The sequence below is a fragment of the Thamnophis elegans genome, chromosome Z (assembly GCF_009769535.1).
Source record: "Thamnophis elegans isolate rThaEle1 chromosome Z, rThaEle1.pri, whole genome shotgun sequence".
Lineage (NCBI taxonomy): Eukaryota > Metazoa > Chordata > Lepidosauria > Squamata > Colubridae > Thamnophis > Thamnophis elegans.
The window spans coordinates 111,280,824-111,298,055 of NC_045558.1; the positions used below are offsets into that span (position 1 = coordinate 111,280,824).

The window sequence follows — 17,232 nt, forward strand, 5'->3', positions numbered from 1 at the left end:
ACTGTGATGTCAATTTCCTTTGGCCATGTTGAAACACGCATTTAAAATTCACAATAATACAATGATATTTTCAAACATCTTATTGACAAATGAGAGAGGCAAATGATGCCATATAGGTTACCATAAAATGCAACAAATCAGTAGAATAGTAAGATAAAATGAAATATTACAAAGAATATTGGATGTAAAAAGATTAAAACAAGATGAAACCAGAACTACAGCTAAGGAATTAAATATTTCTTTCCAAGTTTAAATGACAACAGAGCAGAAGTCACAACTTGAATATTTACAAGTGAAAGCTCATTTGTGAAAATATAGCCCAATTGTTCAAGATCAAAGCCACTCAGTTGATTACTACACAATTGTCAAACATACCTGCCTAGGTGGTAGCAGCATCTCTTCAGCCTTGGCTGATTTAATGTAAGGAAGACAAGCTGGAAATAATGCACAGTATATTTGATAGGCGTCCCAGAATTTGGCAATTTGGCTGCAAACGTTTCATCACCATTAGAGGAGACATTGTCAGAATGCTTTGAATTGTACTCATCTGTAAGAGCACTGGTCTTTAAATATCTTTTTATGAGATGCAAATTAGTATGGATGCTATTTGCTGGGCTATTTCTGAGTCATAATCTGACTTGGGACTATTTTAACTGATATGCTGAGTGTAGTGTGACTGGTATGTTTGATTGATGATTGTACCCACTTTTTTAATTGCATTATTGTTGTATTTTCTGTGTTTTTAACTGACCTATATGGGGAATGCATGGACGAGTGACTGTGTTTATGTGAGAGGATGATTGATTTGAAGGGCTTGTCAGGGAACGCGGGGGCTATAGGGGTGGTTGGTGGGACTATGGACACAGGAGTGGGACGGAGCATTACGGTCTTAACAGGGAGGGGCAGATATGGTGGGGACTTTAGGGCAGGCCATTACCAGGGAAGGAGGGCTCGCTACGTCACAGAGATCCCTCCTTCCGGCCCTATGAGTCCCACTCCAAGGCCAGGTGCTGTGAGTAACCAGGACCCTGGCCTCAGGCTGTTGGCGCTAAATGCCAGGTCTGTAGTTCATAAAGCTCCTCTCGTTCGGGACTTGATTTTAGACGAGAGGGCAGACCTGGCATGTATTACTGAGACCTGGCTGGGCCCGGAGGGAGGAGTCCCCCTCGTAGAGATGTGCCCAGAGGGTTTTCAGGTGCACCATCAGCCGAGAGCTCAGAGAAGGGGTGGGGGTGTGGCTATTGTTATCCGAGAGTCTCTAGCACCTCGTAGGATACCTGCTCCGGAGCTTTGTTGGGTGTGAGTCCCTGCTGGTGAAGTTGGACCTCAAGGGTCAAGTGGGTCTGCTGCTAACGTACCTGCCTCCTAACTGCATTGCAACAGCCCTCCCCTCGCTCCTCGAGTCGATAGCCGAGCTGGCAGTTGAGTTCCCCAGACTTATGGTTCTGGGGGATTTCAATCTGCCTTCACTCAGTGAACACTCTGATGGAGTGCAGAAGTTCATGGCTTCCATGACAACCATGGGCTTGACCCAAGTAATCTGAGGACCAACCCACTCAGCGGGTCACACGCTTGACCTCGTATTCCTCTCGGAGCAGTGGAATTGTGATCTTGGTCTAAGGGGTAGCGAGATCTTGCCCCTGTCATGGTCAGACCACTACCTATTGAGGCTTGACTTTCGGAGACCAAACCCCCACTGTAGGGAGGAGGAACCGACCAGGTGGTTCCGCCCCAGGCGACTTATGGACCCTTCGGGGTTCCAGACGGAGCTTGGAGTTATTCCTGATACTCTCGCCTGCAGTTCGGCGGAGACTCTGGTTGCTGCCTGGGATCTGGCAGCGGTGTAGTCTCTTAACCAGATTGCGCTTCTACGGCCGCTCCGAGGCAGTGGATCCCCGAGGGCTCCTTGGTTTACTGAGGAACTCCAGGAGATGAAGCGCCGAAGGAGACGCCTAGAGCACCTATGGAGGTCCAGCAAATCCGAATCGAGCCGAGCATTTTTGACAACCTGCACCAGAGATTACGTTCGGGCAATCATGACGGCTAAGAAAACACACATTGCCTCTCTGGTTGCTTCTGCTGAGTCGCGCCCAGCCGCCCTGTTTAGGATAACCCGTTCCCTCCTAAATAGGAGGGATACGGGCGATCCGCTGCAGGGCAGGGCTGAGGACTACGTCCAATTTCTCGCAGACAAGGTTGCTCGGCTCCGGGCGGACCTGGACTCCAATCCCGCAGTACCAGCCGAGGCACTAAGGGATGATCTGGTAAGTCATCGCTGGATTGAGTTTCAGGCTGTTGCCCCTGAGAATGTGGACAAGGCCATGAGAGCTGTAGGTGCCTCCACATGTGTGCTGGACCCGTGCCCTTCCTGGCTGGTTGTAAACAGCAGGGAGGTGACACGAGGCTGAATCCAGGCGGTTGTTACCGCCTCACTTCAGGAGGGGATCTTTCCCCCCGCTTTAAAGATGGCGGTGGTGAGACCCCTCCTGAAGAAACCATCCTTGGATCCAGTCTCTTTAAATAACTATCGTCCAGTCCCCAACCTTCCCCTTTGTGGGGAAGGTTGTTGAGAAGGTGGTGGCCTTTCAGCTCCAGCGGTCCTTGGAGGAAGCCAGCTATCTCGATCCGTTCCAGTCTGGCTTCAGACCTGGCTGCAGCACAGAAACCGATTTGGTCAGGTTGACCTATGATCTCTGGAGAGCCAGGGATGGAGGCCACGCCTCCATCCTAGTGCTCCTTGACCTCTCGGCGGCTTTCGATACCATCGACCATGGTATCTTTCTGCGACGACTGCGGCAGGTGGGGGTGGGAGGCGCTGTTTTACAGTGGTTCTCCTCTTACCTCTCGGACAGGTCGCAGTCGGTGTTAGTTGGGGAGCAGAGATCGACCCCTAGGCCCCTAACGTGTGGGGTGCCTCAGGGTTCGGTCCTGTCCCCCCTTCTTTTCAACATCTACATGAAACCGCTGGGTGAGATCATTCGACGGCACGGGATAAAGTACCATCAATATGTGGACGATACTCAATTGTATCTGTCCGCCCCGTGCCAACTCAACGAAGCGATGGATGTGATGAGCCAGGGGCTGGACGCTGTTAAAGACTGGATGGGGGTCAACAAGCTTGTGCTCAATCCAGAAAAGACCGAGTGGCTGCTGTGTTTCCCTCCCAAGAATTGGCCAAGTACTCCATCTCTCAGGCTGGGGGGTCAAACTATACGCCCCTCAGACAGGGTTTGCAACTTGGGAGTCCTCCTGGACCCACAGCTGACCTTCAAACATCATTTGTCAGCTGTGACCAGGGGGGCATTTGCCCAGGTTCGCCTGGTACACCAGTTGCATCCCTACCTGAACCGGGAGGCCCTCACAACAGTCACTCGTGCCCTTGTGACCTCTAGGCTGGAATATTGCAATGTGCTCTACATGGGGCTGCCCTTGAAGAGCATTCGGCGACTCCAGCTAGTCCAGAACACGGCCACGCGAGCGATAGTGGGTGCACCTCGGTTCACCCATGTAACACCTATCCTCTGCGAGCTGCGCTGGCTACCTGTTGATCTCCGGTGCGCTTCAAGGTGCTACTTATCACCTATAAAGCCCTTCATGGTAGTGGGCCTGGGTACTTGAGAGACCGCCTACTGCCAATTACCTCCACCAGACCAATTCGATCGCATCGATTAGGCCTCCTCCGAATCCCATCTTCTAGCCAGTGCAAACTGGCAACTACCCGGAGGAGGGCCTTCTCTGTGGCTGCTCTGTCCCTTTGGAACGAACTCCCCGTGGAGATTCAGACCCTCACCACCCTCCAATCCTTCCGCGCTGCTGTAAAGATCTGGCTGTCCCGGCTGGCCTGGGGCTAAGATTATAGCCCCACTCGAATTGTGTGATTGTTGCATTTTTCTCTTTTAATATGATGTATTGTTTATTGTTTGTTGTTTCCCCCTCCCTTTTGAATTGTGAGCCGCCCTGAGTCCCCTTAGGGAAAAGGGCGGCATACAAATAAAGGCAAAAGAAAAAAAAAAGAAAAAAAAAGATTGGCTAACTGTTGTTACTGCGGCATGGTTTTAAGTACCATCTGTGTGATGTAAATTAGTGTAGTTTGTTTGAATACTGCTGAGTCATGGTTTTGATCTGTTTGAATGGCTGGTGGTTGTTACTGATATGTGACAACCACCAGCCAAGAAATATGGTCTGATTTCTTGTGAGCTGATGGATGGTGATGTTTGTTGTTGTGTAATGGGTGACTGTTTTTTTCATTATAAATGCTATCTTCAAGGTCGTGGTTGATGCAGTTCTTTCATTTGTAGTGATTGGTGGGTTGGATCGATGTCAATATGTCTCTTTATTGACTGATTAGTGAAAAAAACAGACTTGAGGAATTCTCTTTTTCTCCTTGATTTCAACCCGGGGTCCCGGTTAGATCAAATTTATTTCCTTGTAAATCTTTTTTTTTATTTCTGTCCCAGGATTTCTTTATTTCAAAAGTTTTATTTCTTTTAAGGCAAACATTTCATCATTCCTCAATCAGTAAGACATCGAAGTACAATTTCTTGTATATCAAAATAATTCTAGTTTACCAACAAATTCTTATCTAGCCTAATATATATCCTTCCCTCCCTCCACCCTCTCCCCCAACCCCCCTCCACCTTCCCCCCCTGACTTCCCAGAACCCGTACACAGTATGGATTTCTAACAAACACAGTCTAAAATCTATTGAGAAAAAAAAGAAATAAAAAAAATTAATAACATTCTACATTGACCTTAGCTTCTTCTTGCTGAACCAACTTTAAACAATTTAAATCATTTCTGATCTTAAGCATAGGCTAACTGGAATTTCTTGGTCCCATATTTATTTTGTATATAGTCAATCCATTTTTTCCAGTCTCGTTTATATCTCTCATTTGAGTGATCTTTAAGATATGCCGATATTTTAGCCATCTCGGCTAAGTTTGTAACTTTCAATGTCCATTCTTGAGTTGTAGGCAAGTCTTCCTTCTTCCAGTATTGCGCCACCAACAGTCTTGCTGCCGTTATTAGATGCAGAATCAAGTTAGTCTCTACCACTGTAAAGTCAGTACCTATACCTAGTAAGAATAGCTGAGGAGTAAACTTTATCCTTCTTTTAAAGATATTTTGCATAATCCACCATATTTTTATCCAAAATGCCTTAACCTTTTGGCAGGTCCACCATATATGAAAATATGTAGCATCAAGAGAGCCACATCTCCAACATTTAGGCTGTCAGTTCGGATACATAGAAGCCAGCTTTTTAGGATCTAAATGCCATCTATAGAACATCTTATAAAATTTTCTCTCAGATTTGAGCTTGTGTAAATTTCACATTTCTTACCCAGATTCTTTCCCATGTATCCAACATTATTGGTTCTTCAATGTTTTGAGCCCACTTTATCATACAATCTTTAACTAATTCTGTTTCCGAATCCATCTGTATTAATACATTATATATCCTCTTTATATGCATTAAGCTTTGATCTCTTATTTGTTTAAACAGATTATCCTCAACTTGAATAAAACCAATTTTTTTATCTATTTTCCACCTAGCCTGTAATTGCCCATACTGGAACCATGTTTGAACCATCTTCTCCTCTTTTAATACCTTTAAAGATTTTAATTGTAGTACCCCCCTTTCCGAAATAAGAAGCTGTCTGTAAGTAATTCTATCCTGTTTTTGTGCTATATTCATATTTTCAATTGCGTGTCTAGGAATTGCCCACATGGGTATCTTGTCATTTAATTTATATTGGTATTTTTTCCAGACCCGCAGTAAAGCATTTCTTAAAATATGACTTTTAAAATTCTTATCCAATTTTTTGTTGAATAACAGGTAAGCATGCTAACCATATACCAGATCGTGTCCCTCAATATTCAATATTCTATCATTAGTTAAATCTTGTAAATCTTAATGGACAGACATTAAGGGTCATGTGTTTTGATAGCCAGGAAGTGTTCATGTTGTCTGGTTGATAGTTTTCTTCCTGTTTGGCCAACATAGTTCTTTTAACAGTTGCTGCATTGGATTTGATATATGATGCCTGATCTTTGGTTTGTTTATATCTGCCCTTTTGATTTTGACAGGATCTGTCTGAAAGTTGGGGTTGCTTTTTGGGCTACCCCAAGATCATGTTGACATAGTAATCTTGCTGCCATTTCTGAAACATTATGTATCTAATCAAACAATAACTTAGAAGTAGCCAAACAAACAATATCCACACTAATTTTCATCACATAAAATGATATTTAAAGACCAGAGATCTGACAGAACACAATTCAAAGCACACTGAAAATGTCTCCTTGAATAGTGATGAAAAGTTTGTAACCAAACTGCCAAACTCGGAGCTCAGACCAACAATCCAACTACCAACCTAAGCTACTTATATTCAAATACATTTCAAAGGTCTTAGCTACATACATATTTTAATAAAGAAATCACCTTCTAAAAATGTTTTGACATATTTATAGATATTTATTTGAAGGTGAAAATGCATTTTGAAAACATTCCTTAACAGTAATGTGTATTATCTAATTACCTATGAAAGCAAACTGCTTTAATACCATTCATGACTATTAAAGAAACATTTTTCCCATTATTCAAATTTAAGAATTATTTGTCCCTGTGAGAATCCTTAATCAGAAGTAACAAAAATGAGGATGAGTCAGTTATGAAGTTCAATTGGTTACAATTTTAGAAATTACATTAAAAGCATCTTGGTGATTATTATTAATTGCATATTGTTATTAATTCATAGTAGATTATTCACTTATCCTCAGCTTTATATATATATATATCCTTCCATAATATTACATTTAAAAAAAATATATTTTATTCTATCTTTCTAACATGTTTTTCCTTATGCATATTTTGCCAGAAAGTCTACCACAAAGAAATAAATAGAAGACCATACCATTTTCAAATATATTTCAGCTGTGTATAGTCTATATTGATGGAAATGAATAATATTTTACATCTGTGTCATCAAAATCTTTTTATAGTAAGTTAATATACTTCACTTAATCCTCCAGGGAAAGATTAAAGGAAAACAAGGTCCAGGCAAAAGAAGAACATCATGGCTTCAAAATCTAAGGGACTGATTTGGACAAAACTCAGTAGCACTTGTCAGCCTCCACTTTGCTGCTGCTTCGGCTGCCATTGAAACGGGGAGGGGAGGCATGGTATTTGGGAGGGGACTGAATGTTGTGCTGGAGGAAGATTCTAGAGTTTGAACTGTCCACCTTACTGCACATGTGGAGGAGGAGTGTTTCCCGCCAAGGATAACGGAACCAGCATTCCATCCTGGTGATGCCTTTTGAAGTTATCTCACACCTGACAATTGGGAGAATTATGATTGGACTGAGCACGGGATGCCAAGGGGAGGGGAATGAATTATACAATATATTATTCGCTTTTGCGCCTAAATAATCAGTCTTTGCTTAGTTTCGCTTCTATTCATTTATAATTAGTAAAAGTACACTTGAATTCTATCAATGGAGTCCTGTGGTTTTCTTTCCTGATTGTTGAATGAAGAAGTGCTGACAGCACTTTTTCATGTGACAGATAATAAAAACAGGACCGTCAACCTGATTTCCAATGTCTGATGATGGATATGGTACAACAACAACAAGAAGAAAGCTAATGTGTCTACAAGTGAGGAAATTAATGTTATTCTCTATATCTCGTTTTTCTCTCTCCATGACATACCAAAGGAGGGGAAGATACACAATGCATTTTTTTCTTTTTCAAAAATAAAGCCATGAAAGATTTGAAAGAGCAAGCTCAATGTTCTTATTTCTTATATCATATATTTTAATTATGTAGTCAACATTAGATGGAGCATTAGAGGGAATTGTCATGTAAGGAAAACAAACATTAAACAAAAATATGACAAAATCAGTGAGAAGTCAGAACTGAAGGGAAGAATGTTGTTCAGAAACTACGTCATACATACATACATGCATACATACATATGTATGTACTTACGTACATATATGAACTGTATATTGTATGCACAATGTACTATATACATTTACACATTTCATTTTATTTCACTTTATACCTCTTCAAATTACTTCTGAAACTTAAAACATAACCTCCACCTGTTTAGTTGAAATCTCTTCAGGAAATGGCTACCATTTAACATCATCATCTGCCTAATCATAAAACTTTACCTTAAGGAAGTATAAATATTGAGAATCATAGTCTTATTTCCTATGTCTCTATTTTCTCTTTCCTATTTATATAGATGATGAGATAGCTATGCAGTTCCAGGTCTTTTCAAAAACAAATGACCAGAAAATTTTTGAAAGAGCACCTTTGAGTTCTTTGTTTCTCATGCTATAGATCAATGGATTCATCAGGGGAGGAATAATGGAATATAATATTGTGATTATAAAATCAAGAACTGATGCTCTGTTAGAAATGGGCCTTATGTAAGCAAATATAGAAGTAAATAAAAATATGGAAAAGATGGTGAGGTGTGGTACACAAGTAGAGAAGGCCTTTTTTCTTCCCTGAATGGAAGGAATTTTTAAAACAGCAGTGAAAATCTGCACATAGGTAATGACAATAAATACAAAACAACCAAATCCTAATGTTATACTGAAGAATACAACTCCAAGTTTAGTTATGTATGATCCAGAGCATGTAATCTTAAGTAAATGTGGGATTTCACAATAAAACTGATGGATAATATTGGAGCAAAAGGGAATAATAAAAGTTTCAACAGTGTTCATTACAGAATTGAGGAAGCTGGCGATCCACGCACAACTAATCATTTTGGTGCAGGCTGTCCTGTTAATTATTATTTCATAGTGCAAAGGTTTGCAGATGGCAACATATCGATCATAGGCCATGAGAGTCAGGACAGCAATGTCAGAACCGGCAAAAAAAACAAACATGAGGACTTGAGTAACACATCCTGAGTAACAAATGTGCCTTATATTTGTAAGTGAATTAAAAATGGCTTTGGGAATAATGACTGAAACTAAACCAATGTCTAGTATGGCTAAATTCATCAGGAAGAAGTACATGGGGACGTGAAGGCGATGATCAAAAACAACTGCAATGATGATTAGAAGATTCCCTGTTAATGTCATCAAATAGAGGATCAGTAATAAAGCTGCATATATAATCTGTAGCTCCCAAATCTTTGAGAATTCCAAAAGAAGAAACTCAGATGTGTGATTATGCATTTTTAATTGTGAGCATGTTCTTCCTAGAAAAAAGGGAAGAGCAATTACACATGCATTTGGAAAAAAATATAAATAAGAACTATTCAATGTTCAATAAATGTCCATTACATTTCCGGGGAATGAGAAATGAAACAGACAAATCCTTTTTATTAAGTTTGTTTGCATTCCATATTCTGGTTTCCAAAATTGGGTTTTAAATCATTATTACTTGTATTGTATCAATATTATAATATAGATGTCAGCAGTTTCTATTCCTGAATCAATGCTGGGAAACTTTCTCTCTCCATAATTTGAATAGGTCTTTTCAATTTCTGTTACCAGAAATTCTGTTAATATCAGTATGGTTTATAATAAAACTTTTTTTTAAAAAAAATAGAAGTTCAAAGAATGAAATGCATAAAAATGGAAATTGGAGAAATCATTCTTCTAGAGGATAATTAGGTTGAAATTTCCTAAGGTTTGAACTTTGTGGAATTCAGCCATATTGAGATAGTTGCACCCTTTTGTTCTGTGATATTGCGATTTAAAATGACTTTACCAACCATTTTGTTTTTAGTATTTAGCTACATAAAATCCATTTCTCATTGAAATGCTGATGAAAATATTTTTCCCTCCCTCAGGAAAAAAAAGCAATATTTATTTTGACTGTACTACTTAATATTATAGCAGAATAGGCAAGAAAACCAAAGTTAATATTTCCAGAGCGGCAGAGAAGTAACTAAAGGTAACTTACCATCTTTATTCATGAAATCATTGCTAAGGGTGCATGCTATAGAATTATAAATGGCATATCATATAATATCTCTAGCTTTTCCTCCAAATATAATAAGAGTTAGACTTTATTGGAAATCTAATGGAGACTCAGTGGACCAGAGATTTCATAAGCTCTGTGGGATGTTTCCCAGGGGTCTGTATTATTTTAAGTGAAGAATTCTATATGGGAAAAATACTGATGTTCTGATCAAACAAACCTCATAACAGAAGGGGATACATCAAAATAGCCCTGGAATAAAACTTTCTCATAATGGAAATTTTAAAATGCTCAATTTGAAAGTCTTTCCTCTTTGTCCCCTTTCCTGCTGCTCCCTGCCAACCTGGTCACACAACCTGTTTTCCACCCCAAGAAGTCACAGGGCCATGCGACTGAAGTGCCCTTAGTGTTTTCTCTACACTTCAACACTGCCTTCAACTGGCTGATTTTTGCAATTTCAAGTTCTTTTGAATCTCAGAACCAGCCATGGTCCCCTTTCATGTGGTCTCAGGAAGGAGGGAATGGGAAGGAGCAGCCACTACTATCAGAGGCAGGAAAGGAAGACCTCTGGCTCTCCTGTGCAGTGCGGGCTCTCCTACACAGCACAATCTCATACTCACTACACTGTGCAGTGGCAGCAGTGGGAGGAGGACTCTCTGTCCTCACCACCGCCATGATCCCAGCCCTGAAGTGTACGCCGCTTGTGTGTGAGAGAGATAGAGAGAGGGGAAGAAGAAAGAGAGGAAGAAATGAGAAAATGATGGAGGGAGAGAGAGAGAGAAGGGGAGAGAGAGAAGGAGAAAGAGAGGGAAATGAGAGAGCTGGAGAGAGAGAATGAGAAAGAGGGAAAAGAGAGAGAAACAAATGAGAGGAAGAAGGGGATAGAGAAAGAAAGAGACGGGGAAAGGAAAAAAAGAGAAAAACAAATGAGAGGGAGAGAAAGAGATAAATGAGAGGGAGAAAAGGGGAGAAAGGAAAGAGAGAAATGAAAAATGATGGAGGGAGAGAATGAGAGAAGAAAAAGAAAAAAACAGTTGGACGGAGAAAATGACACAGGGAGGAGATAGGGAAACAACTGAGAGTGAGAGGGAGAAAGAGAGAGATGAGAGAGGGAATGGGAGAGAGGGGAGAGGGAGACAGAAAGAGATGAGAGAGAGACAGAGAGGGAGAAAAAGAGAGATGAAAGGGAATGAGGGAGAGATGAGAGAGAGAAAGAGATGAGAGAAAGAGAGAAATGAGAGAGGGTGGGAGAAGGAAAGAGGGAGGGAGAGATGGAGGAAGAAAAAAATGGGAGAGGGAGGAAGGGGAAAGAGGAAGAGAGAGAGGTTAGAGGGATAAATGTCTCTGTGTGTGTGTGTGTGTGTGTGTGTGTGTGTGTGTGTGTGTGTGTGTGTGTGTGTGAGAGAGAGAGAGAGAGAGAGAGAGAGAGACCTGTTTCCCTTAGAGAGGAAAACACCAGAAGCCACAAAACCTGGGTAGGCATGGCTGGGGTGGTCATGTGACAGGGTGGGAGTGAATGACATTGAGATGACCATGCCCACCCTGGTTTTGAAGTTCCAGGTGTTATGTTTTCTGTGGGAAGTGGGTCCAAATGGTTCTTTGAGTGCTTAAGGTTGCAGACTAATGGTGGATTCCTACTGGTTCGGCCTGGTTTGACCAAACTGGTAGTGGCATGCCAGCCTAGGTTGCAGAACTGGCAGTGACCCAGGCTGGCCACACCTCCTAACTGGTTTTCTAGTTGCTGCAGTTGCCACCGCCATTTGTTTCTGAGTTCTGTGGATGCGCAGAACAATTTCTATTGAATTATACATGCTTGGGCAGCACACAACCAGCATGAACATGCTGTGAACCAGGATTAACACTGGCTGGACCCTATCCCAGTTGCAGACCCTTGGTCTAGGGCTAATGTGGAAGCCCCCAAGAAAACAGTTTTTATTTTCTTTTATAGGTGGGTGATTAAATATCATTATAGTTGTTCAAAAATTGAAGTGTGATTTCATGACTCACACGGTATCTTCACTAGATGTTTATAGAGTTATAACACAAATACTCTTAGGTGGTATTCATTCACCAATTTGGTCGCACTGATCGATGATCTCTGGTGGGTCAGGGATAGAGGGCATTCCTCTATCCTGGTGCTTCTTGACCTCTCAACGACTTTCGATATCATCGACCATGGAATCCTCCTGCGACGTCTGGAGGTGGTGGGAGTTGGAGGCATCATTTTACAGTGGTTCTCCTCTTACCTCTCTTTGGATGTTACCCCTGAAGGACAGTTCTGACAGTCCGTCCTTGATCCTGAGGGGTGAAGACTTACATCCCTCAGAGAGGGCTCGGAATTTGGGGGTCCTTCTGGATTCACAGCTGACACTGGAACACCATCTGTCGGCTGTGACCAGGGGGGCCTTTGCCCAGGTTTGCCTGGTACACCAATTGCGGCCCTACTTGGACCGGGGGGGCACTTCAAAGAGTCACTCACACCCTTGTCACCTCAAGGCTGGATTATTGCAATGCGCTCTACATGGGGCTAACATTGAAAAGCGTTCGGAGACTACAGCTAGTCCAGAATGCACTGCACGAGCAATTTGGGGTGTACCGAGATACACCCATAGTACACCTGTCCTCGGCGAGCTGCACTGGCTGCTTGGTATCCGGATGCAATTTAAGGTGTTGGTTATCATCTTTAAAGCCCTACATGGCTCAGGACCAGCGTATCTGCGAGACCGCCTACTGCCACATACCTCCCAATGACCAATAAGATCCCACAGGGTGGGCCTTTTTCGGATGCCGTCAGCCAGACAATGTCGGGTGGCAGGCTCCTGGAGGAGAGCCTTCTCTGTGGCTGCTCCGACCCTGTGGAACCAGCTACCCCCAGAGGTCCGGACCTTACCCACTCTCATGGCCTTCAGAAAAACTGCTAAAACCTGGCTGTTCTGGCAGGCCTGGGGCTGTGGACCTTATTGTTAAGGTCCAGATCCGATTAGAAATGTATGTGTGTTGGGAATTTTAAAATTATTCTTTTATTCTGCTTTTCTTTTTTTCTTTCTTTGTAAGCCGCCTGGAATCCTCCAGGATTGGGCGGCCTAGAAATTTAACAAACAAATAAATAAATAATAAATAATTATTATATAAAAAAATCCTTTGACACTTACATTTTACCTATGGAAAAATGTTTCTACATATCTATTACTGTTTATATGAAGTTGGAAACATATTTTAAAATTATTGATTAACAGTGATATGTGCATATCTAGTAGATATGATTTAATTACGGAAATATTTTCTTTTGACTCAGATATATTACATACACCTACCACATACACATAGGAAATAACTTTTCAGAAGAGTTCTGATCCTTTTCTAAACCTTTGTTTCATTATGTTCTGCAGATGAAATGTTATGTATCTGAAAAATTCAACCAACCAACTTTTTGGATGTCCAGGATTCTTGTGCATATGTATGGTTAAAAATAACTTAATTAAGATAATATTTTATTTTGACCCAGGTATATTACATAACGTACCACACGCACATATGAAATAAGCTCTTCAAAGGCATTCTGAAATGAAAACATTTTTTTTCATTACCTTCTGTTGATGGAGTGGTATGTATCTGAAGGCGTCAAAGATTTTAGTCTTTGGGTGACCAGCATTGTTGAAAAGGAATCAGTTCAAATCTATTCTTTGGTTCAACAACCCCACAAAATAGAGATGAATTCATACTAATCATATTAAGCAAGAAATGAAGGCAGATTATAGAGCAATTATTGGCTGGATGTGGTTTCAAATTCTTTAAACTGAAGAATTATTTTTTCCTATAAGCATTCTGAATTAGAAGTAGGAAAAATGAGGGCACAGCAATCTTAGCTATAAAATTTGCTTATATTTTTTTCTAAAAGAATTGGTTAGAGCTTAGAAATTAAAATAATCCTGGTGATTATTATAAATTGTAGGTTTTTATTAAATCATAATAGAATATTCAGTTACCTGAAATTTTATATCTTTCTTTCCATAATGTTACAAACCCTTTCAAAAAACACGTAAATGAAAATATATACTTTCTTCTACCTTTCACAACTGTTTCTCCTTACATATATATTGTCTGAAATCCACCATAAGGAAACAAGTACTAAATCATTTTATTTTCATATATACTTCATCTATGCAAAGTCTAGCTTGATGATACCATAAAGTATTTAATATCTGCATCTTCATAATCTTTTTATAGTAAGTTAAGTTGGAAAAATCAGAGTTATTCCCTATATTCTCTTTTTCCTCCTTCTCCTTGACATACATAATGTAGAGATTCAGTTTATTTATTTTTCATGCATAATTTTTGAAAGAACAACCTCAGTGTCCATATTTTTGTATCATAGATTGCCATTATGAAGTCAATGTTTGATAGAATAGTAAAAGGAATCATCAGGAAAACAAATATTAAGCTTAAGCAAAAGTCATTGAGAAGCCATCACTGAAGAAGTTTCTTGGGTGAAAAGGGATTGCCCTTTGAAAAGAACCTTTGAAAAGCACCTTTGGAATAGCCCTGGATGACTGAGAATTTCCATAGGCAAGAAATTTTAGACAAGCAGAGAAAATCTTCTTTCTTTCTTAAATAGAAGAAATTCTCAGAACAGAGACAGTCTCCACTAAAGCTAAACTAGGATGCAACAAAACTCACCTTCAGAAAATGAAGATGGACAGGAGAAATGTATAGAAAAGACTAGGATCATTATATTTAATCTCATAAAAATTGAACTGAAATGCAACACTGTGTTCTAGCATATCTAGATCAATAAGGACAAGTGCTTGAGAAATTATATCATTAGAAACATACAATTATACAAAATGTAATTAATATATCGTAACTTTCTTGCAAAAATGTCTTTTGAATGAAACATTTTTCCAGTATGCAAAAATGACTTTTCTTTTAATTACTTTTTGAATTCCAATTCGCTTTCTCAAAGGAATGTATTTTCTAACATTCCACTTATCATCAATGAAGCATTTCACATAGGTATCCCCATTACATACATCTCTCAAGCAATCTTGGCATCTACTAAAAATCAAATGTAGATATATTATTAAATATTTTTATTTGAATTTTCTCTAAACGTATCTGCCTTTCAGATATTTCCTTTAAAGCAGATGTCAAAAAGCTTGCGGTATAATTCAGTTACATTTTATCATCTTTTTCGTAATTTGTATTTGGTCTTAAGAATTACATCTAAAGCTGAAATAGACAAAAAATTTCAATTCATTGTTCTTTAAAAAGAAATGATCTCAGGCTAAGAAATCTTGAAAGAGCAACTTTAATGTCCTTGTTTCTCATACTATAGATTAATGGACTTAGCATGGAAGGGCAACAAAATACATTACTGTAATTACAAAATCAAGATATGAAGGATTGTCAGATATGGGCCCTAGATAAGCAAAGTAGCCAGTAAAGAAAAATATGGAAAAGACAGTGAGGTGTGGTAGGCAAGCGGATAAGCCTTCTTTCCATCCTTGAACTGAAGGAATTTTCAGAACAGGAGAGAATATCTTCATATAGGTAACAATAATGAAGATGAAACATCCAAAACCTAAGGTAGCACTAAACATTACAACTCCAATTTAATTTATATATGAATCAGAGCAGGCAATCTTAAGTAAATGTGGGATTTTACAATAGAACTGATTGATACTATTAGAGCAGAAAGGAGTAGTGAATGTTTCAGAAGTTTTTAATAAACATTGAGAAAACTGGCAATCCACACACTGCCAACCATTTTGATGCAGGTGTTCCTGTTCATTATCATTTCATATTGTAAAGGGTTGCAAACAGCAACACACCTATCTTATGCCATGACAGTTAGTAAGTCTATATCAGAACCCAGGAAGAAAATAATCAAGAAGACTTGATTAATACCACCAGAATAAGAAATATACCTTATATTCATAGCAAGATTAAAACAGCTTTGGGAATTATGATTGAAACAGAACCAATATCTTGAATAGCTAAATTCATCACAAAGAAATACATCGGAATGTGAAGATGGTAGTTAGCAACAATTGCACTGATAACAAGAACATTCCCTATCACTGTCATTGCATAAAGTATCAGCAATAAAGCCAGATAGGTAAATTGTTGCTCCCGAAAGCTTGAGAATTCCAAGAGAAGAAATACTGATGTGTGATTTCCCATTTTTAAAATAATGAGCCTTCATATGCCTTGGAAAACAAGTAAACAAATTAGAGGTGTTTTTCATTCAGTTTTCCTTGTAAAAGTTTGAAAAACACCTTAAATCTTTCACATAAGATGACATCATATCTTCAATTTCTAAATTGATATAAAAATAATGTTAGTTGATTTGACTACTCCATAAAATGTCCCTGTTGTTTCTTTCACATTCACTCTTTTTAAATGTAATTTCAATCTTGGGTAGCAGTTTGCTTTTTTATTCTGATTTTATTGGAACTACAATTGAAAGGCAAAGGAAGTATGTAATAAGTATTGAATACAAAAAGAAAAAAGAACAGATTGCTTGATAGAAAACAAGTAACTCACTATTTTTATTCATGTGTATTTTTCCCATTTTTTCTTTATGTATCCATCAGTGAGATTTTCTTCTGTGGAGACATTAAATATTTTTATCCAAATAGCTCTTACCTTTCTCCCCAAAGATTTTCTTTCAAAACAGTTTCCATTGGCAGTCTCAGAAGATTGCCATGGATTGAACTATTTTAATACTCCCTGGGACCACCTTATTTTAACTGAAGAATTGTACAGGAAAATCAACACCCTGATCTTGTGATTAGTAGATTTAAGAAGGTAGAAAATTTATTTTAAGTATATTTTTTCTGATATTTTGTTCTAGCATGAGATTGATCTGCCATGTTATTCCATCATGTCCCAAAGGTGCTTTTTCAAGAGGCAACTAGACTTTCTGATTTTCTTTGAAGACATTTTGCTCCTCATCCAGCCCAATCTTGCTCAACTGAACAAACTTCCTGGATGAAGAAAAAACAGAAATTCCAGTTGCTTCTTGAAAAAGCACCTTTCGGACAGCCATGACCTGGATTACTGAGAATCTCTATTGACAGTTATTTCATCATATATTCTTCTATTTATATTGTGAAGTGGAAGATTCAATATTTTATTTTTATTTAATAAAAGGACACAGTTTATTTCCACAGTTGTCTTTTAACCTAGGGGTGTACAAGGGTGTTATCAGGCTAAAAATTAAGACAGATATAAATTGAAAGTATTTGTCCCTGATCAAGACAGCTTACTCTGTTAAAAAT

At 39.3% G+C, this 17,232-nt stretch overlaps 1 protein-coding gene and 1 pseudogene across 1 annotated transcript; both read right to left on the reverse strand.

Annotated features, from left to right (window-relative positions):
* Positions 1-221: 221 nt before the first annotated feature.
* Positions 222-9,198, reverse strand: LOC116521467 (olfactory receptor 14A16-like). Its single transcript, XM_032236137.1, has 2 exons — positions 8,319-9,198; positions 222-277 (listed from the first exon to the last, which is right to left on the reverse strand). Exons 1-2 carry the CDS (start codon positions 9,196-9,198, stop codon positions 222-224), a joined length of 936 nt encoding a protein of 311 aa, XP_032092028.1.
* Positions 9,199-15,202: 6,004 nt separating this feature from the next.
* Positions 15,203-16,132, reverse strand: LOC116521468 (annotated as a pseudogene).
* Positions 16,133-17,232: the final 1,100 nt, after the last annotated feature.

Coding starts and splice junctions, on each gene's coding strand:
- LOC116521467 (XM_032236137.1), bottom strand. CDS start 9,198: ATGCATAATCACACATCTGAGTTTCTTCTTTTGGAATTCTCAAAGATT. Junction 278..8,318: donor GAGAAACAAAGAACTCAAAG/GTGCTCTTTCAA, acceptor TAAATATTCAAG/TTGTGACTTCTGCTCTGTTG.